At 40.2% G+C, this 23,742-nt stretch overlaps 1 protein-coding gene across 2 annotated transcripts in view; it reads left to right on the forward strand.

Annotated features, from left to right (window-relative positions):
* The window catches only part of arid5b (AT-rich interaction domain 5B), a 77,092-nt gene extending 53,368 nt beyond the window's left edge, over positions 1-23,724 (forward strand). For both annotated transcript variants that reach the window (XM_084948045.1, XM_084948046.1), the window contains 6 exons: positions 2,360-2,523; positions 4,259-4,532; positions 9,154-9,206; positions 10,253-10,350; positions 18,177-18,387; positions 18,572-23,724. In XM_084948045.1, the coding sequence (XP_084804171.1) occupies positions 2,360-2,523; positions 4,259-4,532; positions 9,154-9,206; positions 10,253-10,350; positions 18,177-18,387; positions 18,572-20,572 (2,801 nt within the window). In that variant the 3' untranslated portion in view covers positions 20,573-23,724. The remainder of the gene's footprint in view (positions 1-2,359; positions 2,524-4,258; positions 4,533-9,153; positions 9,207-10,252; positions 10,351-18,176; positions 18,388-18,571) is intronic.
* Positions 23,725-23,742: the final 18 nt, after the last annotated feature.

Below are 23,742 nucleotides of genomic sequence, written 5' to 3' on the forward strand. Positions count from 1 at the left end.
TGTGCTTAAATGATCTTGTTCTTTTCTAGTACATTGACAAAAACACTTAATGCCCACAGAGTGTTAAAAATACCACGTCTCCCAGGGTGCTGTAAAATCATCGTCTTGTGATGTTGGCTTTGTTTTTCTACAGACTATAAATGTCTGTGTTTCCATTCGACAAAATCGATCTGCACAGAGTCAGTCCACGTTTTATTTTCTTTGTGTTATTCTAAAGCTGATGACTCCTCCCTTACGCAACACTGCCACAAGGAGAGCAGATCAGCGCTTCTTCTGCAGCACAGAAAAATTGCCTTTACTTGACCTTGTGTGCTTGTTTCTGTATATTTACAAAAGTACATGAATGCACCATTTAACCCCTATCTGCAGCATCTGCCTGGCTGGTTTAAATGTGTTCTGTTTGGCCTCTGTCAATAAGTCGCTGAATTCAGATTCACTTGCTGCCCTGTTGCAGAGTGTTATGCAGCAGCGTTTTGCAGTAATTGCAGCTTTTTCTTACGCAGCAGTATTTGACTTGATGAAAAATGTAAACAGACAGGCAGGTTATGTAACTCAGTGTATGGTGTCAGCGAGGTTAGTGATTGGACTAAAAACAGAACCACACTGAGTGTGTGACCTCACTCGGACCTGCGATGTTTGTTTAAATCTAATGTCACATGTTGGAGGATAAATCTGGATTCAAACCTGCAAGCAGTCATAATAACTCCTCTTCTATTTGTTCTCTATGAGATATGTTTTCTTAGTCATCTCAAGCTTTCATTTTCTTTTTTACTTTATATTTATGGCTTGTGTTACTTACATAAAGCCTAAGCATCACAATTTGGCTGAGACGAAACATACTGTGATATTTTATGGCTTATGTCTATGTCCCTTCAAAATTAAACATAAGTAAATACAATAAGATGTGTTATTTTTCAGTATTAATGAGTAATTGGCCGAATAAAAGGAGCCGGATAAGCCCCAAAGTGGATAAACAGTGGAGGGAGGAACACACCCAGCGCTTTCTAAGTAAAGATTACAGCGTTGAAAACTTGTTTTTTTAGTGCCAAAGAGATGACAAATGCACAACAAATGTCCTTGGAATTTTCCCTGTGCTGTTTCTCCGCAGCGTAGCGGTTGTGAAAATAACAACATGAAGTGATGGGTTGCTGAGTCGTGATCATTTTACCCTTTTAATGACTGCCTCTTAGTTTTATTCAGCTCTGGTGTTATTGTAACATTCTCTTGATGGGAATTTGATCCGACAAAAATAATCACAGAGTCCTTTTGGCAGAGAACAACCTTGGATGTGATTTAATTGTCATTGCAGATGGAAAGAAAGAATGTTGACGCTGAGAAATACATGACTGAACTTAGATTATTTGAAGTTTTTCTTTCCCTCTCCTTTGAGCTTATCTCTGTTTGTGTTGCTGCGAGGAGGCAAGTCACTCTGCCAAAAAGTTACATTACAATTGCGGGTTGACATAAACGTGGGTGTACAAAGGACTTGGAGGGCTTAGATACTTTATTGTGTGTGTAATGTGAACTGAGCAATTATATCTGCCAGCCTTTCAAACAAAGAGCTCCTATCATGCAGGTTCATGTGTTTTTAATTAACAGCGTTGAGCTTTAAGACATGAGAAGACTAACCAGAGGGAAACCAAAAATAGAGTCATGATCATCAGTTCATCTGATGTGCTGTAGTACAGTGTAATTATTTATGTTGCTTAGAATCGGGGGGGGGGGGGGAGACAAAGCATTTTTATGTTATATATGTTGCGGTTAGAAAAAAATACAAGCTATGTTTGTCTAGCATCTGTGTGAAATATTTCTCTTAGCACAAACTGACTGTTTAAAATTTCTTCCCTTTTGTGGGTTTCTCGGTTAACCAGCATCTGTCATTTTCATTATTATTCTAACTGCCTGACTGTTATGACGCCCTCATCTGTAATCTTAAAAATACATCTGTCTGAATTTAAAATGGAGTTTCTCTTTTAGGCTGGGAGTGAACTTGAGGATCGTGTTTACTAGCACATTGGAGCAATTTGGCAGGCTGCAACCCCATTCAGCACAATGTTGCACTAATCCAGTTTAAAAATAATTAGCTACAGGCTAGCAGGCCTGTGAAATTCCTTTCCCCTGATTGTAAATGTTCCTGTCATACCCTCCCTCTAAGTTCCCAGGCAAGAAATACATATTTGGGTTTAAAAGGCGTTTTCTTTTTAAGTCTTTTTTATTATTATTCTTCCTGTAAAACAAAGTATATTATTATGAAAGAATTAGATGTTGGCAACAAAGAGCTGAAAGTATTCAGTGATTTTAAAAAGCAAATTTCCATCTAAATGGATAAATCTAATTGTCATTGTTCCCTTTCCGTCAGCTCCCAACCTGAAGGGGCGACCTCGGAAGAAGAAGCTGTCCTTCTCTCAGAGGAGAGACTCCCAGAGTCAGGCTCAGGGTCAGGGGTCATCAGGGTCAAACCAGGGTTCGACAACAGTGACAGCACAGGAACCCTCTAGTCCAGAGGGCAAAATTACAACCAAGGTAAGATAAGTTACATTCCCTCAGGGAGTATTTACATGTTAAAACTGGGACATGGGCTAAAAGCAAATATTTCTTAAAATAAAATGGAGAAGTGTTGCCATAAAAACAGCTGCGATATCACGGTAACAACCGTCCACTAGAGGATGCCTCATCAGTGTCACTGTACATGTATGCGTGAATGCTCCAGAGGTAACCCTATAGATTAAAAAAAATAAAAACACAGACTAGAACTGTTTTGGCAGCTTTGGCTCAGATTCTGAGTTATGTTGTCCTATAATTACAGGGTTCAGGGTTTGATCCCTGGATTCTTCAAATTGGCCTGGAGGAAGCAGTCTTGCACACTGTTATGGTTAGGCTTAGTAAGACAATAATTTATCAGTTTTAGTTAAAATTGTGGGGAAGCTGTTTGCTGTTGCCTGCAGAGCGTCCTTCACATGACTCTGAGCGGACTCGGTGCTCTGAGAGGAACTGCTCTGCCACTTCAGATTTCTGCAGTTTATTGGAGAAAAAACACTTTTTTCATGCCAAGGCAAAGCAAAAAATTGACACTGACATGGTATCCTCCAGTCAGCAGGTCTATTGCACGCATTGCCTGTACGGTATACATACACCATATATTACATTTCCTTAGACCATATAGCCATGTAAGTTAGTCTACAAGGTTACACTTAAATAAATATTTCTAAAAGATATATTATAAGGATATTATACAACAAATAGTAACTTTAAAGTCCACTAGCTTTATGTTAAGATCACAGCTTTTGTTGCCAACCAGCTGCTTTCCACGTTGTCCTTGAATCTTAAGTTACAGAATAAACGTTACTTTCCTACACAATGACCAACACAGCAACAGTGTAGTCTATTCGGGACGTGTAAAAAGCAACACGATTGCGAAGGCCACGTGCTACAAAAAGGGATGTCACAAATCAACACAAATGAAGCAAGGACGACTGGGGAATGAAGACTGTTTAAAAATTATTCTTTTTATTATGACAGCATTTGCTGATTATACTTCTATAATTGACTTCTTCCTAAATCTAATGTGATTTCACCTGATTAATTTATCACTGATAGATTATGATATTATGATAGGATCTTTTGTTGAGAGGTACTTTTTTGTCTGTGTCACTTTCCTCATAATAGCCTCTTAGCAGGTACAGTGTAATCTTAAATTGGGTTATTAACGGGTTATTTCATATTTTAATCTAAGAACAGTTTCCACCAATGAGAAGCACTCAACTCATTCTGAAATCATGTTAGATGATGGAGGAAACTGGAAACAAGAAATAATCATCAAGCCCCATTACTAGGTCTTTGTCATGTTTTCTTTATTTAAAAAATCGGTTTAGTGGTATCACTTTCTATTGATATTTTGATTTTGTACCTCTGTCCTCGTTTATTGTCTGACATTAGTCGTAATATTCCTGTGAGGGAAATATCTTTGGTAAAAGCTCTTCCACAGTTATTCCTATGACCTTGGACAGTTAAATCAATATAAGCAATTCTTTCTCAAAGCTGGAGTCAAACCTATCTGTGCCTAATCTGTTATGACCAGAAGAGCTGCTTCATTGATAATCAATGGGAGTTTTCCTCTGTGGCCATTAGGAATATTTACTTGTGCTTAAACCCTAACAAAAGTCATACAAACTGTCTGAAATCATTTGAATAACACTCTGTTAAGGGTTTAATTTTCCGCTAAATACATCCGCTGAGTCTGTATGCTCTCTCTTTGCAGGTCAAACCCAACTGTAAAATGGTACCCAACGGAAAAATAACCGCACCGGCCAAACAAAAGGCCATTGGCCTCAGTAAGAAATCTTTATCCGAGGAGAAGGACAGAGGAAAGGAAAAGGAGAGGGAGGAGAGAAGCGAGAAAGAGGACAAGAAAGAGGAGGATACATCAGAGGAGAGCCGAGCGGAGGAGCAGGCTTTCTTAGTAGACCTCTACAAGTACATGAAAGAAAGAGACACGCCCATAGAGAGGATCCCCTTCCTCGGCTTCAAACAAAGTGAGTAGGGCAACTTTTTCTCTTATTCCCTCACTGCCGTTGTTGAAGCAATGGAGCGCTCGAATCAATAGTAAAAATTTGTGTGGATACATTTTTACAGGAGTTATTTTGAAAATTTAGGTCGTAACATCGACTGAGGCTGAGAGGAGATTAAAAAAAATTTGGAGTAAAAGACACCTGTAGGAACAAGCAATTAAAAAAAAAAGCCCCCAAACCTCCTCAGAATTTCCCTGCACAGAAAAAAGAAAACACATTATTATTTGAACCCTAAAATATCGTGTGCTTGGAGAAAAGAAACACAAGTATATGTATCAGAGTGAAAGTGCACTCTGTAAGTCACACATGTCGGTGTAACGGGCAGGGGAAAACCTTGCGTGGACTCTAATCGGCATCTCTAACCACATGTTATATATGCAGAGCCCCTGTTGTGATCAAAGGAGAAACAAGTAGCTGGTTTTTAGTCAATGTTGGACTTTTGTGTGAGAGTTTCATGTGCTCCCATATGTGATGGGCGTTATGTTTAAGGCCCCAGAATCTAAACTGCAGCCAAAATGTTAAAAAACTAACTCAGTGTGTAGTAATAATAAACTAAAGGATTAATATTCTATGTTGAGAAAAATCCCATCTAGCAGTTAGTAAAAGACTCAGGAGACTTCCTGTCAGAGCACATTTTGCCTGGCTTTTATATAAAGAGAGAATATCTTCTCTCACTTGTCAAAGGGGTTTCCTGTGAAGGCCAAGAACGTCCTCTACCAGTGTTAAAAGAACATCACATGTATGGGAAACACGTCGGCCCAAGATGAAAGATTTCTAATATAGGTCGGATGCTTAGCTTGCACTTGGTGTGAACAGGACAGAGAAGAAGAAGAAAAAACGCGCACCTAAGCATCAAAAAGGGCACACTGTGGTCTCTGGAAAGTGAAAAAGTGTGTTTGCTTTATGTGTTTGATGTCGAGGCAAGACGCATGAGAATGCGGGCTCTCTTCACAAACTGTGGTTTTCAGATTTAGTTCATGCTCAGTCTTTATTCAAGGAGGGACATAACATTTGCATTCATGTCAGAGGAACCAAGGAGAATTTAGCCATTCAGATCAGAATGTAGCACGACAACTCCAGCAAATTAATGAGAGACAGGGAGAGGGGAGACATGCCTATTGAATGTAGCAGTGACAGTTTATAGCGTAGTAAAACTCATTACTCTAAACTATTACACGAAGGTAAGCTGTGGTCGACTCGACTGTGCTAACCTCACTGCGGTATTTTGACAGTCCTGTCATCTTGACTGCCGACATGTTGTTGCTTAAATAGGTCATTGTGGTTGCGGGAGATATAAAGAGGGAGCGAGGAATACGTGGAGAGTCGGAGGGAGAATTGCATACCCAACTCGCTTTACTTTTAGCTGGAATTTCTCAGTTTGAGCTCAGAATAAAGTCGAGGTCCACGCGCCAACTGTTTTACATACAGTACATGCTTTGAATCTCAAAACCAGACACATCATAAGCAAGGCCCTCATTAAATGGTGAAATCATGCTGTTTAAACTTCGTCCTTGGCAGCGAGCGCACATCAGCACATGTAAAGAGGAGGAAAAAAGGAAAACACATCATAATTAATACAACAAACCCTTAGATGTAATCAGACGCCGTTTTCATAGTCTTCTCTTTAAACTCGCTACAAATGCATTAAAAGATCAGAGCTCACTTTCCTGAAATGGAAATCCAAATTATGTTATTTCAGTTGCATTTGAGTAATAATCTTTTATGAAGTTCTCCAGAGTTTAACAAAGCAACAGATGGTTGATTGATTTACCAGACTTACGCATGCTTTGTTGGCTGGATCACTAAAATATCCATTTGACTCACTTCCAAAAAAACCCTATCTGAGCCTGAACGAAGACTATTTCTGTGTGTTCCACCTCATCTTCTAGCCGTGGAGTCTTACCTTTAACACCATAATAGTGAAGCTTTACAGTCTGGCTGAGAGATAAGACCGCTAACCACTGAAATTCAGTCGGTCTGCCTTTACCTCGAATGACTCATAATCTATTTTAAACAGAGAAATGCTAATATTGCTGGTTTAGCTCAGCACCCACTTGTTTTCCTGCCTCACTCTCATGCGGAATTCATGTTTCACTTCAAGGTTTGTATGAATTAAACATCTTAGAGCTCAGGTGCTCATCTGAGACCAGCCTCATATTCAGTTTTCTGTCAAGATAAGCACAAGATGTCTTTACGTTTTAGAGGCTCAAGATATTCTTATCTTTGCTGGAAGGTGGAAATGAACAATTTCTCTGTTTAATCTAGAGATCAACATGTTGTTTAGTGTTCTACTTACAGCTAATCAGTGATTCATTTGTGAAACTATGAAAAAGTCACAGAATCCCAGCGTGCAAGGTGACATCCAATGAACTGGGTTTTTTCTCTCCCTGCTGATGTATTTAGTAAAATGAAAAGAAAAAGAAAGTCTTCACATTTCAAGAGTTGGAGCCAGATAATTTCATCCATCGGTCCATTTTCTTAAACACCTATCCCAGCTGTCATAGGGTGAACATCAGTGTACACCCTGGACAGAGAACCAGTCTATCACAGGGCTGATGCAGCCAATTTAGAATCACCAGTTAACCTATTATGCATGTTTTTGGCCTGTGGGAGGAAGCCAGAGTACCCAAATAATACAATTTTTGAATTGATTGGTTTTTAAAATGATTGTTTGTGAAACTACCCACTGATTATTGCTGTCCCTAAGCTTAATGTTCCAGCTGTAGTATGCGCTCTTTTTATTTCTAATTTGCATTGCTCAGTCATTTTAAAAGCTTCGAGAGCACTAGCATTTGAATTGCAGAAAACAGCTACCAAGTGTGGCTGCAGTTTATTCCAGTGAGTTGTCGTCCTTCTATGTTTGTTTTGGTTTTTTTTTTATTGACTTTGCTGTACAGCTGCTGCCATTTAAGTTGCATGGCTGCAGTAGAGATTGTAGAAAGATAATTTTGAGATTGTGATAGTGGATGTAGGAGGAATAAAACAAGAGTAGAAGTAGTTACACTGTATGTTGTGAATGCCCTTGATCTCCAAGATTAACTGTTAAGTGTGAGTGTGTGCCTCTGTGTGAAATTTTTTTGTGTGTGCTTCAGTGCTCGGGCATCAGCATGTGATTGTGAACATCAGTTCCAATTTGTCTCCTTCTTCCAGCCTTGTTGTCTAATTGCCATGCCATCGGTGTGTCATTGAGGCTGCATTGTGTTCCTGTTTTGTCATCCTTATCTCAGTGATAATTGCCCCTGCCAAATAGAGGGGAATTAAGAAAAGAAATTGCTAATGACAAGACATCTAAGAAAAGGCATGTTCTCTCATTTCCTTTATGTGTCCTGTTCCCTCCCAGTCCCGTGTGCTATTGTAATAATTACAGTCGATGCATAACAAGCTAGTTAAATAGACCATCTTTCTGTTTCTACAGTCAGAAAGCACAATACGCCAGCGTGCTCAGTTCAAACAGAGAAACCTACCCAGCTCCCTTTGTTATTCCACCCGTGCATTGACAACGGTCACAGAGAGGAGGGAAGGAAAAAATCAATGCTGTCAAATGCGGAGATAGGAAAATGTCATTTTGACAAATGCAAGGCTTTGTGTATGCACAGATTGAATTTTGATGGATTTCTCCCCAGGCGAGGCCTCCTTTTCTTATTTATAGGCCTTCATATAAAAATGTTAAACAATGATGTTACAGAAAGCAAATACAAATGTCATTGGCACAAAAGTCTCCCAATGAACTCGTGGTTCTTTGTTTGTGGGAAATATTTTCTTTCAAAGACAGACAGCCATTTGAAGCCTTTCTGAAAGCTTACACGGCTATTTTTAGGAAAATGTTACACAAGACTTGTATGTTGATATGGGCTGTCATGGGGTATTTGCATGGGAAAATCAATGCAAATGAATTTGCATTAGTTCAAACAGAAGTTTGAGCATATTGCCAAGTGTTTGATGCTTTTAATGGTGTTTCATTCATACCTGCAGGCGGCAGCTGAGGGTTAACACATCTCTTTGTCAGGATAAAGCATATGCTGTATTCCATCACATAGTCATGATTGTATAAGTGCTCAGTATTCATTTGCATCCTTTTAGCTGAAGTGCAGAATTGTTTTGTGTGAAATTATGATGAAAAGCTGTTTTCACTTTTCCAGGCAAAGAATATGTAATTACTACTCTCTTCAGTGTGTCTCATTAGTTTATTGTTTAATCCGTGCATTCGCTCATTTATATGTGCATTATATGGTTTAACGCTAAACATGTATTTGCCCGTACTGATGCTTTCTGTAGGCTTTTAGACTTTACCTAAAATAAAATGTCATCAGCTTTTAAACATGTTGATTTGTCAGTGCTAACAATCCATTTATGTAATAAATACAATTATAGCGCCCAGTACTGCTTTTAATCTAAACAAATGACTTCAGCGTGTAAACATACCTTTTAGTCATAACACTTGTTTTGTTATGGCAGCTTTTAAATAAAAATTTGATATTCATCGCCTTCTCTCTTGTGTAATGACTGCACATGACGTCATGTGTTTCAGCTCAGGTCCTTTCCCAGAGTTCCTAACTCCCTTGTTTGTCTTCTGTCTCTCCCACAGTCAACCTTTGGACTATGTTTCAAGCTGCTCAGAAACTCGGAGGATATGAGTTGGTAAGTATTCACACATGTGGCAATATAGTCCTGCTTTTCCATGAAGTTCCCTCCCCACCCTCTTTCTGTTTCTCCTCCAAAAATCCACACTTGCTCTTTTTTTCTTCTTCTAAATTGTCTCTTCCACTAATGCTGTCCTCCAACCTGTCTTCCTTCTTTCCTCCCTCCCTTTTATTTCTCTGCCCTCCTTTTACCCCTTGAGCTCAGTCACTGTTTTCCCAAGAAGAAAGTTTCGCTCAGAGCCACTTTTAGCAGAAATGATGCTGTTGTTTCAAAACCCCCTTGGAGTGGAAAACACATGTTCCTCTGTTCTAAACTGGTCAAAAGGAAATTGGTTAAATCACTCATTTTTTCCCATTTGGAGATGAAGTGAAATGCACATACATACCCACGTGTGAGCAAGTACTATATGCGAGTTCACACACAGCCAGAGTGAGTCAGAAATGAGGGTGTATGAGGCATTTAACTTGGCAGCCTTACCTGCCTTTTATTCACTCACTATTCATGTGCGACGTATTTTCAAAGTGAAGTCAATGTTTGATATTAAGTCTTCAAGTCGATTGCTTATGCCTGTTTCTAAATATGCTAGCTGTGTCGTCCAAACAGACAACTAAACTAGGCCGTAAACAGGATACAGCTCATATAATTGGGGCTCATATCCTTTTAAAACGCTCATATCTGCAGCTGATTATCTCACGTTTCATGTTGTGGCTTTGTTGGCTCTGTGGCAGCCGTCATTCTTTTGTGTTTTGTGTTGTAGCTCGTCCGTTATTCCCATCTGTTGTGGAATAAGGAGTCGTAGCAGGAACAACTGACTGCTTGATGTTAACAGAGCTTATTATGTTAGAGAATTGAGTGTTGAGGATTCAATAACTGGAACATGATGACTCATCAGCTCCCCAAGACCTTGAAATGATGTCAACCACTTATGTCTTTTATTATTTTTTGGTGTTTTTCTTTCTCTTCGTCTTATTTTTATCTCTTTTTTGTCTCTATTTCTTTTGTCTTTTTGTCTGATCACTCTGTATTCTCACCCATCGCTCCAGATCACAGTCCGCAGACAGTGGAAACATGTATATGATGAATTGGGCGGCAACCCCAGCAGCACAAGTGCCGCCACATGTACACGGAGACACTACGAGAGGTGAGTTATTATGTCGGGCAGTTATATATGACACATTGTTATGCATGCACATGTGAACAGTCTGCATCGCCTGAAGTGGGTAAACTCCTTCACAGCTGCATCAAATGTACTTTCACAATGCTTTATTTGTAACATCGGGACACAGCAGGACACATATTGATCTTATTTACGGAAAGTCAATGTACACATGAAGAGCAACAGTGGGATGCTGACTGTTTTAGCATGTAGCTGTAATTGTATTTAGAAATGTCTTCCTTATCCTATGGACCTAAATCAATTCATAATGACATGAGATTCGGTTATTTTCCTTGCCTCAATTGATCAGTTGTGTGGCACAGTGAAACCAATTGTGCTGTAATCTGCTCCAATTCCGCTCTACAAACAAACCAAAGAGGATTAAGGAGTTCAAAATAACAGCAAAGTTTTTAATTATTAGCTGACCTATATGAATACGTATGCAGTCTCTCCATTTTCCACTATATATGGATTACAAGCACAGAAAGCTGCGGGATAAAATGAAAACACCAGTTTAATATATTCATTTAATCGTTCAGCCTGATACTGCAGCATTTTCAACCTCCACATTATAATCACTCAGATGGTATTACAAAACCTAAGCAAGCATATGGATATGATCCTAAGGGAGCTGTGTGGTTATTAATGCAGGGCTGCTAGCACACACTCACAAACACACACAAACACACACACACATGCAAACATACACACACGGCCACTTTCCCAAGGTTAAACAAATGCCAAATACGATCTTCCCAGCAAGAGATAACCAGTCGCTCATGAAGCAGGTCATTCCTCCGGGCCTGTGACCCTCTCCACATCCCTCCGGCTGCTGCAGGTTTATGCATCAGCACAGTTCAGGCACACACACACACACACCTATCCGTAATACAGCAATATGCCAGCAGTGCCATATGAGGGAGCCAGGCACCTTCATATTGTGTCAAGATTGCATGCTGTAAGCGAATTCACGAGCACAAGCAGTGGCGGCCAGGGCAGTTTTTCCAGGAAATTTGCAACACCATATTTGTGAGAGTATATTATTTTAGGTGTTGAATTTGTTGACAAGCTGACAATGCGCCTCTAAATGTTCAGCTGCGGGTGCCTCCAGTGTTTATGCTGCATTCCCAGTTGTTTCTCCAAACTTCAAATAAGAACCTGCTGCAAACTGGATGCTCTTATTTCTACTAATAATAGACATGACTATCAATTCATGGCTTCAAATATGATACTGGGGAAAAAAGAAGTTTTTGCTTTTTTTTGTTGTTGTTGCAAAACTCAGAATCCAAGACGTGTTTCATCCTTGTGGAGTGCAGCAATTACTTTGAAGTAAAACGCTATATTGTTCATTTGTCTGTAAGGCATAAAATAGGGGTGTAGGACGAATTTGTGGGAAGCGCTGAGGTGTGACTGCTGCTGCGCTGGCCTTTCCCTCTCCAGCCACCGAGAAGCAGCTGAGAGAAAATAATGCTGAATCAATACAAAGCAATAATATCCACACACTGCAGTGAATATCAGTCTGACAGAGAGAAGGTGTAAGAAGGAGGGGTTAGGGGTGACTGTGTGTGTGCGCGTGTGTGTGTGTGTGCGTGTGTGTGTGTGTGTGTGTGTGTGTGTGTGTGAGAGAGAGAGCGAGAGATATCAGCTGAAGCTGAGCAAGTTTCCATTCAGGGGAATAATTTTAGCTGAGCCTTGGTGTTTGGGCTGCTTGGAGGGCAATTAGCTTCATTGTATTAACTCAGCAAACACGGCCATTCTCTCTGCATGATGAATGAGGCTGTTTGTGGGCTCGCTGAAGTATGTGTTTGTTCCCCAGAGGCGTCTTTGTTTCCACCTTTAATCATTAGTCAACGTGCTACAGAAATATATTTCACAGGGAAGAATGTACAGTGAACAAACTGGAACAACACCTATGTTTTCCTCATCTCTCAGAAGGATCACTTTGATTTGTCTCAGTGGGCCAAAGTAGAGTAGAGCAGGAAATAAAAAGTCTCCAGCTAGTAGGAAAAAAGGAAACAATATTTCAGGACATAATTGCTTTCAATTAAGTGGATATTCTTGGCTGTCTTGGTGTTATTTGGGTTAAAGACTGTGAATATCCACAAGCATTCAGTGCTCATTTTAAATTATACACATTATCCCTTTACAGCCCTAATGGTAAAATCATATGAAATGGTTTCCTAGGAGATGTTATTGTGAAAGATGGAGCCAGGGGCATAATCACTATATTTATGCTGTCCAGGAGCGGGCGGTAATCACTGGTAGAAATAGAGTTACATAGCTGGAATTGAACAGGAGATAACCTCAGCTAATTGTCATTTTCAAAGTTACTGTTGTTTAGGCACAGAGCGCCCTTCATTAGTGCGCAGGGAAAAATCAATGTAGAAATGTCCAAGCCAAGGTCTGCCGCTGCAGCTACGGGGAAGCTTTAATGATATTTATTTAAACCGTTTCCCGAGATTAGCTGTCAGGGCCCAGCGCTCTGAATTAAAAATGAGGTCATGAAAAAGATGGCATCAATAACCTTGAAATAGACTGCCTTTTGCTTCTGTGCTGTGCCATTTTCTCCCTCCTCTCTCTCTCTTTCACTCTCCCTCTCCCCGTCTCTCTCTCTTCCACTCCCTGCCTTGCACTTCATGCTGTTTCTTTCATTATACAGGTCAGCGCCTTTTAACAGCTCCTACATATTTAATCTTCCAGGTTTCCTACGTGATCTCTTGTAACAGAAACATCACATTCCACCATCTCTGTTCATTTCTGCCTGTTACGGATTTTTAATACCTCACCATGCCTTGGCACTCTAATGTAATTGCACCACAGGGTTGGTATTGGTGTGGGGGGGAGGGGGGTGGGTGGTTTGGAGGGGGAGGTGGGGGGGTATCCATGGCAACAGCGAAGCAATTTAGAATAATTTGCTATTTAAAAACTCTGAGGTTTTGGGTAATAGCAGAAAATGCAGATGAGGGTTTTTTGGATTAAATCATTTTGTCTATAAAGTAATGGATGTTTGCCAGATGTACTGTACACGGAGCCTGTGAAATATTCTCTGGCTCAGATCATGCAGATATGTGTTTCTTTTAAGACAGATGCACGACTGTTCCAATTTTAGTCGACTAGATGTTTTATTGATTCAGCCTTTATTCATTCCTCCTGGTATCGATGTTCTTTTGCATTCACTAAAGCTGCTTTCCAGATATAAAAATACATTATTAGGAAACCTTGAGTGAGTCCTTGCTCTGAGAATTACCGTATAATACCACGGGTTTCAAATTTGGGCAAGAGAGAAAGAGACAGGATTGTTTTGTAAATTTTATTCTGAACTCGTCAGCGTCTCGCTCCGCATTGTCCTTGCTGTGTTGCAATACATCAGATGTAGCGCATTATATTTTTACACTGAAACACAGATTTAAGTTGGTCTGTTGTCCTGCAGCAGAGGGTATCATTAGATTGCAGTAAGAAGTGGTGTGGAAAGAGAATCACCTTGTAAACCTGAAAGAAGCAGGATGAGACATTGATAGAATTTAATAAAGAAGTAAAAATGGTTGACTATTTTAGTTTTAAAAAAAAGAAAGAAAGTAAAAAAACAGGAAAGAGATAGGACAGTTGCAATATGATAACATAGTATTTACTCTCAGCATTCCTTAAGACTATAATAATGTCTCAACATGTTGTCTGTATCAGAAGGATGGCCAAAGTCTTTGTATATCCATGACACTTCCACAGAATGTGGACTTGAGCTAGAGTGGGAAGGCAGCCAAAGAGCTGCATGTTCTTTACACTAAAATAGCAGGCAGCTATTTTAACATCTGAGAGCGAGATGGTTTCCCCAAGACAAATGCTTTATTGAGCATTCAATGATAAAAATCTCTTCTTCTTTCTTTTTTGCAGCCATCTAACAAATCACAATATCGGATCATTTCTTTATGTGTCCAATTTAATCAAAAGGTCTGAGGGTTTTTTTTCCCACAGTGGCAGTGAGAAATCACAAATTATGGCACTGATGTGTGACAGGCAATCGACTGTATGAGAATCTATTCAAGTCTACTGAAATTAATAAGTGCTTCAGTGTTGCAAATTAAATTAATGATATTCTTGCTGAGATTTCAGTCCACTTCAGGGCAGCAAGAGGGAACATATTGTGGATATTACGGCGTATTAATACTTTAGTGACTGAAAGACTTGAGTGGTCCTTTATGCAGAATAGTACACATTTATTTTAAACACTTACATGTAGCACTCTTGGCTCACACCTTGTATGGTGAACATTTACTGCAAGCTGCAGCAGCAGCAGCTAATGAGAGCAAACCCCGGGGGAACAGTAGAGGTCATTTTAAATCTGGTATTTTCAGACTTGACAAAGGACTTAAGTTTTTCATACATTCCTGCGCTGCCCTCCTGTTTTAACTGCATGAATGAGGGTCACCTCAAGTGGTTTGGCTTCGAGACAAAAGAGAGGCTTTGAGGCATAAATCCAAAGCAAAGGGACCAGCTACAATGTCTGTTTATCCCTCTGCCGGCATCTTGGCTCTTTCTCTACAGCAGTTATTGTTTTCTCATCGCTGTGATGGTGCTTAATCATTCCACTTACATATGATATGATAAAGATTTGATTTTATCCTTTTCTATTTTATTCTCTTTTCCTCACAGCCTTGTAAAAGTACGTTATTTTTCTTTCCTCCAAATCTTTCTACAGCCCCAGGGGCTTGTCCACCAGCCTTTTTTTTTTTTTTTTTTTTAACGCATGAAGCAGCTCTTGTGATCTTAACACAACACCAGCAAAAATTAATTTCAAGATGGATGAGAGGGAAATTGTTGAAATGGAACCGCCTGTGGGCTTTTTCCACTTATTTGGTGACTTAGGCATTTCTTGGATTTGAGCACACTGCTTGTTCCTGTAACACAAGACTCGGACAACAGCAGCACATTGCTGGTAAAGTCACCTTGTTTTTGCCAAGTTGTCTTTTTTTTTTTTGTTGTTTTCAGTAGAAGTGCTTTGTGTGTAAGCCATTATTTCAAAGGCACAGACCTGCTTAGTTGACAGTTTTGTTCTGTTGAATCACAGTGTTGTTGATCCCAGATTCCAAAATCAGTCACATATAATCCATCATATATATGAAGAAATGTTTTTTTCTGATTAATTACATGAGATAGTTTCTGTCTATTAATATAAATATTTCATCTTCACTGCGTATTTGGATTCCTTGTTAAGGAACATGGAAAACGGCCGCTTAAACAAAAGCCAGGTGATAAATTGGCATGAGAGGAAGTTAAGTATTTATTGACCTCATAAAAATGTTGCCTCTCCTGCCTTGATGAAATTCCTTGCTGGAGTCTTCCAGTGCAGAATACGCCCCCAAGTGGCTCAAATGAACAACTACATCTGGCTTTCTCTCAACTATTTCAGTGGCTGCCAAGCTTAGCCCTTCCCCTGCTTTGAAGGAAATTGCTACTTATAGCAGTATTGTATTATAAGTGCTTATTATATCATACTACACAATCATGATTAAGTTATAGGTGCAGTGTTTGAAATTGCTTTCACACACAGGGGTCTATTAGGATTTTATTTTTAATTTTTACTTGCTTTGCCTTGTTTGTTTGTTTGTTTTTTACAGAATTAAAAATGGACTCCTGCAGTTTTAATACTTGTTTCCTGGCAGTCAAAGATACTGTAATAGGTGTATAAAATGTACAATCATATTTTGATAGACTGAAATTTTTGGTCAGTAGTTAAGTGTTACAAAACAAGTCTTTCTAACAATGAATGGAACTTCCTGAGGCTGATTTTTTTTTGGTTTCCCGGACCAACATAACATCTTAAGCTTTCCATTTGTAACTATTTTCAGCTCCAGTAATTTCCCTGGTTCAGCTCTTACATTAACCAGCAACACCACCATCCCCCTAGCCCTTATTGACATTCCATAAAGTTGACCCAGGCCCAGGCAGCCATCTCTTTCCCACAGATCCTGCTGATAGTCAACAGTAGACCCTTGTATATGCAGCAAACATGTCACTTTTCTAGCCCTTTGATCTCTAATAGCCTCTAGATATTTTTACATGTCGGTATGTCGATAACAATTTTCAAGACCTTTTGTTTATAACAGTGGAAGATTTACTTCACCTTCCTTTTTTGTGCAATAAGGCCTAATTATAGAAAGACTGAGAAGCACTTCCCTGTTTAACAGGGAAAAATCCACAGCTTCTACTTTAAAGTTATGTTTTCTAGGATTTTTCATTCCTTTATTCAAAATCATTTTTCCTGTTCATTAACATGTCATTATGCCCCTCTTTCTCTCCTTCTGTTTCTTTTTCCTTTTGGCCCTTTCCCTCCTCTCTTCTCTTTCACAACCTCTTTGCTCTCCATCTCTCCAATAAGTCACATTTAATAGTACATTTCCTTTCTTGGCCTGGGGCCTGGTGCCAGACCAGCTGTATGAAATGTAGTTTCACCGCTTTCCCTGCCAGCACTTTTGTTCAGAGGAAAAATAACAAAAAATCCCACAGAGCCTCTTGAACTCTCTGAGGCTTTTTTTTTTCTTCCTTTTGAAGAGGAGGCGAAACAGCTCTTGATTCATTGTTTGTTTTACCGCCATGTCCCTTAAAAGGAATAGTGCAACCGTCTCTTGTCGTTACACGAGAAGACCTTTTTTTTTCTTCTCATGACTGAGAAAGTCATGTTTCTGTCTGGCTTTCATGGATTTTTATTGTTTTAAAGAAACTGACAGAGGAGCTGGAAAGATTTTCAGAAGAACTTATTGAAGTTCTTAGTGTCGTAGTTTTTCAGTTGTCTTGGTTTCCTGTTCCACAGCGTTTCTTATTTCTGGTCTAGTGCCAATTTCCATTTTCTTTTCCTAGCAATAAAAGCCTAAAAGTTTCCCTCACTGGTTTCTTCATGCTATTATTTTACACATGGGTGTTGTTATGTTATCCAGATCCTAATGTTCCCATTAGTTATGACATCAGATATGGAAAAGTGACTTGCGACGTATTCAGAGGAGGATTACCAGAAGTCAAAAATAGTCTAATGTTTATTCTACAGATTTTTCCTTGTTACTTAGTATGGACTTAATTAAGTTGAAGCATACGCAGCTATTCAGGATTTCATAACATGTAACAGCTAAAGCATGCTTATACCAGCTGAAAGATTTCATTATTATAACCAATTTAAGGGCTTCTATCATTAATAACATTAGTATATTAAATTAGAGATTATGTGCGGTGAGGTTAAAGAATTTGATGTCATTTATCCAAGATATTTTCCCTTTTTTTCATTCCAAACTACATTAACTTTAGATTCCCCTCACACACACACATACACAGACACACACATATTATTTTCTGTCAAGGTTAAAGTAATACCAAATGTGATCTGTCTCAGCAGGAGATAACTGGTTATTCACATTCTCTCTGTCTCTCTCTCTCTCACACACACACACACACACACATGTTCTGGCACCCATTTGAGCCTGGATTTCCCCTAACCTAGTTTAATTACAATAGGATCGTTAATGCTTGCCAGGTATTAAAACAAGGAGGTTTTAAAGCAAGCTATTTGATACACTGCATGCCAGGAGCAAAGCTGCAGCTCAGTTGCCAAACAATGTGGTGTATTGTATTTTACGCTAAACAACCGAGGTGTTTTGCTTTTTTTTTTTTTTTTTTTTTAAAAAAAAAAGCTTTCACTTTTTTCCTGTTTAGCAGGAAAAAAAGCTTTTTGTTTATGTGCAATGATCCACAATATATCAGTAACCAAGCCTTGCAAAGTTGACAGGACATAACTTGATCATATCTGCTTTGCCCACATTCTTCCTCAGGCTCCTCCTCCCTTACGAGAGGCATATTAAAGGAGAGCCCGACAAACCCCTCCCCTTGGCCAAACCCAGGAAGCAGGAGAGCAGCCAGGAGAAGGCGTCAGGAGCCAAAGCCAAAGGACTAGGGGCCAAGAAATTAAAAAGCCTGAGCAATCCCAAGCTGGGGAGTAAAAAGGATAGAGGGGATACACTGAAAGGCCAAGAACAGTCACAGGTTAGTAGCAAACCTATCCAGCTGCTGGCTCATCAGGATTCCATCTCACTCTCAATTTAATTTTTATGTTGCTATGCTTTCTCATCAGTCCCTCATCCCCTGTGTTGAATTTGCCAAATAAGAAAGTATGAGTTTCTTTTCTTCTTTGAAAAACTGAAATAACTATTATTTTTCCAAATTGCAGGATGATACGGTGAAAGAAGAGAATCATGACCCTCCCTCAGCCATAAAACAGGAAGTACCTCTGCAAGATGAACCAATTGTAATAGAGGAAGAAGAGTTACACCTTACCCTGAAGAAAGAGGAGTCCCTGGCGGTGGAGCAGCCATTTTCATTCTGCCCTAAAGAGCCAGACTGCAGAGGCCCACATGCTGGTCTACCCCTTCGTACTGGTTCTGGTTCCCAGCCCGAATGGAGGCAAATCAGTGAGGCCCTGCAGTCAAAACTCACCTGTGAACAGCAAACTGAAGGTCATTTCATTCCTAAAAACCCTTACCTGTCTCATCGATGGGATATAGACAAACCTGCTGGACATGTAGCCTTGCCTGAGCCCTTCTCCAGGGTCAAAGACCCCATTGAAGGTCATGGTGGGAGAGTGGGGAAGGTGTTGCCGATGTGTAAACAGGCAGACAAACAGTGTATAGACTTAAGCACAGATTCCTTCCCAGAGAAAGAAGACTATGGGGTTATTAAGAAGGAGTCTACCCAGGGCTCCGGACAGACGGCTGCCTACTGCAAAGCAAGCCAGGGGGTCATGTCTCCTTTGGCCAAAAAGAAGCTCCTCTCTCAAGTGTGTGAGTCCAACCCTTTCTCCTTTACACCTCTTTCTCTTCAGCCTCCACCTCCCACAGCTACATCCTCAGTTCCTGTCATATCAGTGTCTGAAGGGGAAAAGGAGAAGAGAAACAGTGAAGAGGAGGGACTAGGACAAAGGCACGGCATCCCAGAGGTAGCTCCTATATTCAGGCCATCAGTCATCCAGCATGCCCAGAGCAGCAAGCCTCACCAACAAGCCACAGGTGGCCCATCAGAGAGGAGCACTGCTGGGGAGCTTTCAGAGAGTTACAATTGCCGGACAAGCCATCATCCCCAGCCTCAAGTAAGCGCACCATGGCAGCCCTATCTCCCCCGAGCTCAGGATGCCTTGGAAAACTGTGGGGAGAAGCTACTCCAGGGCCCAGCTTCTCAGCCCCGGAATTACGCAAGTGACTGCTACTCTTCCCCTCACCTCCACAATCTGTATAGGCAAACTGAGAACTGTCTGAGTCAAGAGAGGATTCCTGGCTTTGTTAGTGCAGAGCGGCGAGAGCACTACACAAGGGACCGTGAAGGCAGCCAGGGTTTTGTTTGTGGCACCCTGGAGCAAGAGGGCTTGGCCTACAGATCTCACTTCAGTGACAGGACTCAAACACACGGCGAGAGCAGAGAGGCCGAAGATGAGCCAAGAGACTTCACAGTTTCTAAACAACGCTCTCAGAGGGTTTCCTCTTTCTCTAAGCCTCCCTTCTGTAGTCTCTCATATTCCATTATGCACCAGGGTTTGGATTCTCACCCTAAAGCATGCAGAGTTCCTCCTATGACAATCTCTCCCCCCAAGCAGAACCCAGCAGAGGCATCACAGTCGTTTCCCAGCCCCAAAGCTTCAGGTGAATCCTCCCTCACCAGCCCCAATCGACCCAGTAAAAGAAGTCTAGCAGAGCCCGAGAGCGAAGATGTCCCTGAAAGGAAAGTTCGTGTGGTTACACCAATCCACCCTGCTGGCACAATCCGACGTAGCGATCCAGAAGAGCTGAAACCAGCTGAGCCGGCCCATGCTGTTCACCTCAACAACCATCTTCCTGAGGGACACCCTACAACCACTTTTCCCCCACCTCATGCCGCACCCCTCTATGCTGGCATATACCCGCCTGGCAGCCTGGTTTCACCAGGGGCCCAGGACGGGCTCCAACAGCATCCGGGTCTCCAGTACCTAAAAAGCCAGTCAGCAGTATCCCCTCTTGTGCCCCCTTTATTCCACTCCATGATGCTCCACAGGCAGCTGCTGGCCTCTAGCCCTAGCCCACACCACTTCTACAGGCACCCTGGTGGGGCAGCACTGTATGGGGACCTGTTGCACCATCTATACCCTCTCTCAACCCTCCCACCACCTCAGCTGTCCTCGGTACACCCCAGCACCAGACTGTGAGAAAGAGGAGACATTTATTTCCCACTCTCTTTCTTCATCCTCAGAAACTGTCTCAGCTTTTCTTTGTCTTTGTTTCTCTATCTCGGGGATTGTGGCTCAGTCAAAACAAAACACTGATTATATAACTTTGGCTGATAACTGACTGATAAATGCATCAGTCAGGTGGACTGAAAATTCCATTTTCTTTATTTTTTTTAAAATTGTTTATGCCTTTGTTTATATACTTTGCACTGTTCTTTATTTGTATCACCACTTACTGTATCTTTTTTGTTGTTGTCGTCGTATTCTTATTTGCACAATGCTCATGTGTATGTGCTCACAAATCAGTTTGCCGCTCTCAGTAACCATGAGTCAGGTTGTTGCTCTGGATGTGTGAAATGTTGAGGGCAACAGAGAAAAGCCATTTGTTTACTACATCTGAGGGCTAAACTTTGTTGCTTAAGAACACTACAAGTAACATGACAACGTAAATCAAATTCTTTATATAACTAGAGGTGCGTTCACAATTGCAAACCATGTTCAGCAGCTGTTTAGCGCATAATTACTCTTTAGGCAGCCAGTGGTGTTGTATCTGTTTACATGTCTCCACGCTGAGCTCTGTTGCCTGTTTGTGCCACAGTAAATCCATATGGACTCTTTAGAATAGACATTAACACTCACTGTGGTGCTGCATAACACGAATAGTTTAATCATAACAAAACATTTAGAGGTGCTGTGTATGACAGATGTACTGTAGACTCACTTGTTCCTCAGTTCAGGTTTTTTATTTTATTAATAATCATGTATTTCAGTTCAAATACAAAATGAGCAGTTTTCATGTTCAGTCTGTTGACCAATTACTTTTTTTGTTAAGCATTGATTAAAAAGTCATTTAATTTTTTTTACTTTCTAAACTAAAAGTGATATGACCCCCTAAACCTTTTGTGACGAGTAGACTCTAGCGGCTTGTTTTTGTCTGCAGGACCAGCATAATGAAGCAGCTGTCTGCTGTGGAATGCTCACCACAAAAAAAAATCAGCATTTCATCTTTTTGTTCTTGACTTGAAAAGCTTTTTTGTTGGTGAACATATTCTTTTCTTCAGTACGCTGAAAAGACTCCCTGTATGATTTGATAGGAATGTTGTCACTTAGGATATTACTGCTTTGCAAATATCTGTGCCTTTCGCAGTGTTGGATTAGAGTTAGCACTACAGTTGTTAAGGTTTATCTTCTGTAGCAGGGTAGGAATGTCAATATTACTGTCACTCTTGTCTGAAATGAAGCGCACAGACACCCATTCAAAAACAATATGGCACACTTGGCTATCAGACACCAGACTTAATGTGTGAGGCACAGAATGGGACGTTTTTAAAATGTAAACAGTTATGTTGTAAACCTAATGGCTAGTATCTGTGCTTAAATTATAAAGTGCCCCTATTGTGCTCATTTACAGGTTCATAACATATTTTGGGGACCTATTTGAGTAAGTTTACACACTTTATTGATGAAAACCTTTTTTCTATACTCTTCCCAACCTCTGAAATGGTCCCCCTACTTATATAAACGGTGATATTGTTTGACAAAGTCACTGTTACAATTCTAGCAGTTCTAAGCAATGGTTTAATAGCTTGAAAGTTACAGCTATTTTAAATTAGTCTCAGTGGGTTTGTGCTCTTTCTGTTGTCTGACAGCAGAAATAGAAAAATATGTAAATGTGAGCAGCTTTATTGGGAATTTTGCTGTAAAAATACAGTATGTGTAATTGCAGAGTACAGACAGAAGCAAAGGATGATAATGTTAGCCACACTACCCGTGCTCTGTACCAACAGTAAACACAAGAATTTCCCAATTATTCTACGATATAGCTGTCAAAAATAAAAGTAATTTGGGTTCTGGTTTAGCTCATAAGTGGCCATATTCCACAGTGGCCTTGGGTTCAACTCCGAAGGCAAAAAAGTCCATCCCCCCAAAAATACTTAAAAAAACTAACAAATAAAAGATGAATCTACTGGTATTCAGTTCTTTAGATGTATCTGAGATATGCAGCATTTTAAAGAAGTTGCAGCTGGTTGACTCTGGATTTAATTCATGCCACTGCTCATTATTCTTTGTCTGAGTGCGCACCAAACTAGCTGCTAAGAAGGCAATATGTCACAGTGTTACATTATGATGTAGACAAGTAAGTAAAGCCTGGACTGGCAAGGCAGTTCAGCAGCAGTGTTTTCTGTGTGAGAGAATAATTTTAAATGTACAAAAGAAAAGCTATATAACAGATAAATAAATAAGGTGAAACACATAGGGGCACTTTAAGAAGTTTAAATTTTAAACACTTACGCTTTAACTTAAGTAAATCTGTTGACCTAGCTTAACTCTGTCAGCCAGTCGATTATACAAGAACCTGCGAGATTTACCGATCCTGACACAGGTCTGGTGTCTGTCACCCGCAGGGCGTGTGTGCTCTATGTGTTTTCTAGCAGTGATGAAAAGGTACCAGACTCCATAAAGTATGCCTACCATGCTCCATAGCCTGAGGTGGATAGACAACACCTGCGCCGGCTTTTACAACCACTATATAATTGCAATCCAGGATAGTCGAAATACACAGTGAACATGTCTGGTGTTTCAAAAGAAGAAAAAAAAATCTGTAAAACGTCTGTAAAGTTTTACCGAATACTTAGATAAAGACATTCATTTCTGATTAAGTACTGTACATTGCTGTGTGTAGGTAAAACTGGCATTAGTGCTGGCTCCTGTACAGAACATTCATACGGGATCAATTCATGGCAACCCCTCCTTCTCGTCTTATTTTGTGTAAATAGCACTGTAGATAGTACTGCGTGGTTGTTATCATATAAACTGTTATAATCTGTATATAGTATAAAAACAGTATAAAAGTTGGTTACACAATCTAGCCGTGTCCTTGTTTGCTCTGTTTCAAGGTCACCGTGATCACGTTAAATTCAAACACTACAATTTAAGAATTAGGATATTGTTTATTTGTTGTCGTTTCACTTTTTTTTTCCATGTCGTTTCCATTAATGTGCATCCTGAAAGTGTTTTTGATACAGCAGCCATCTGTTTACCAATCACCCAGCTGGCAGGCAAGACAAAAAAAATACACATTTTGTATTATATGACCTCCTGTATATTTAATTAAAGTATTTTACTATCTATATGTTTCTTCAGTGGTG

This window comes from Perissodus microlepis, chromosome 13 (assembly GCF_051167445.1).
Source record: "Perissodus microlepis isolate ML-2025 ecotype Zambia chromosome 13, ASM5116744v1, whole genome shotgun sequence".
Taxonomy (NCBI): domain Eukaryota; kingdom Metazoa; phylum Chordata; class Actinopteri; order Cichliformes; family Cichlidae; genus Perissodus; species Perissodus microlepis.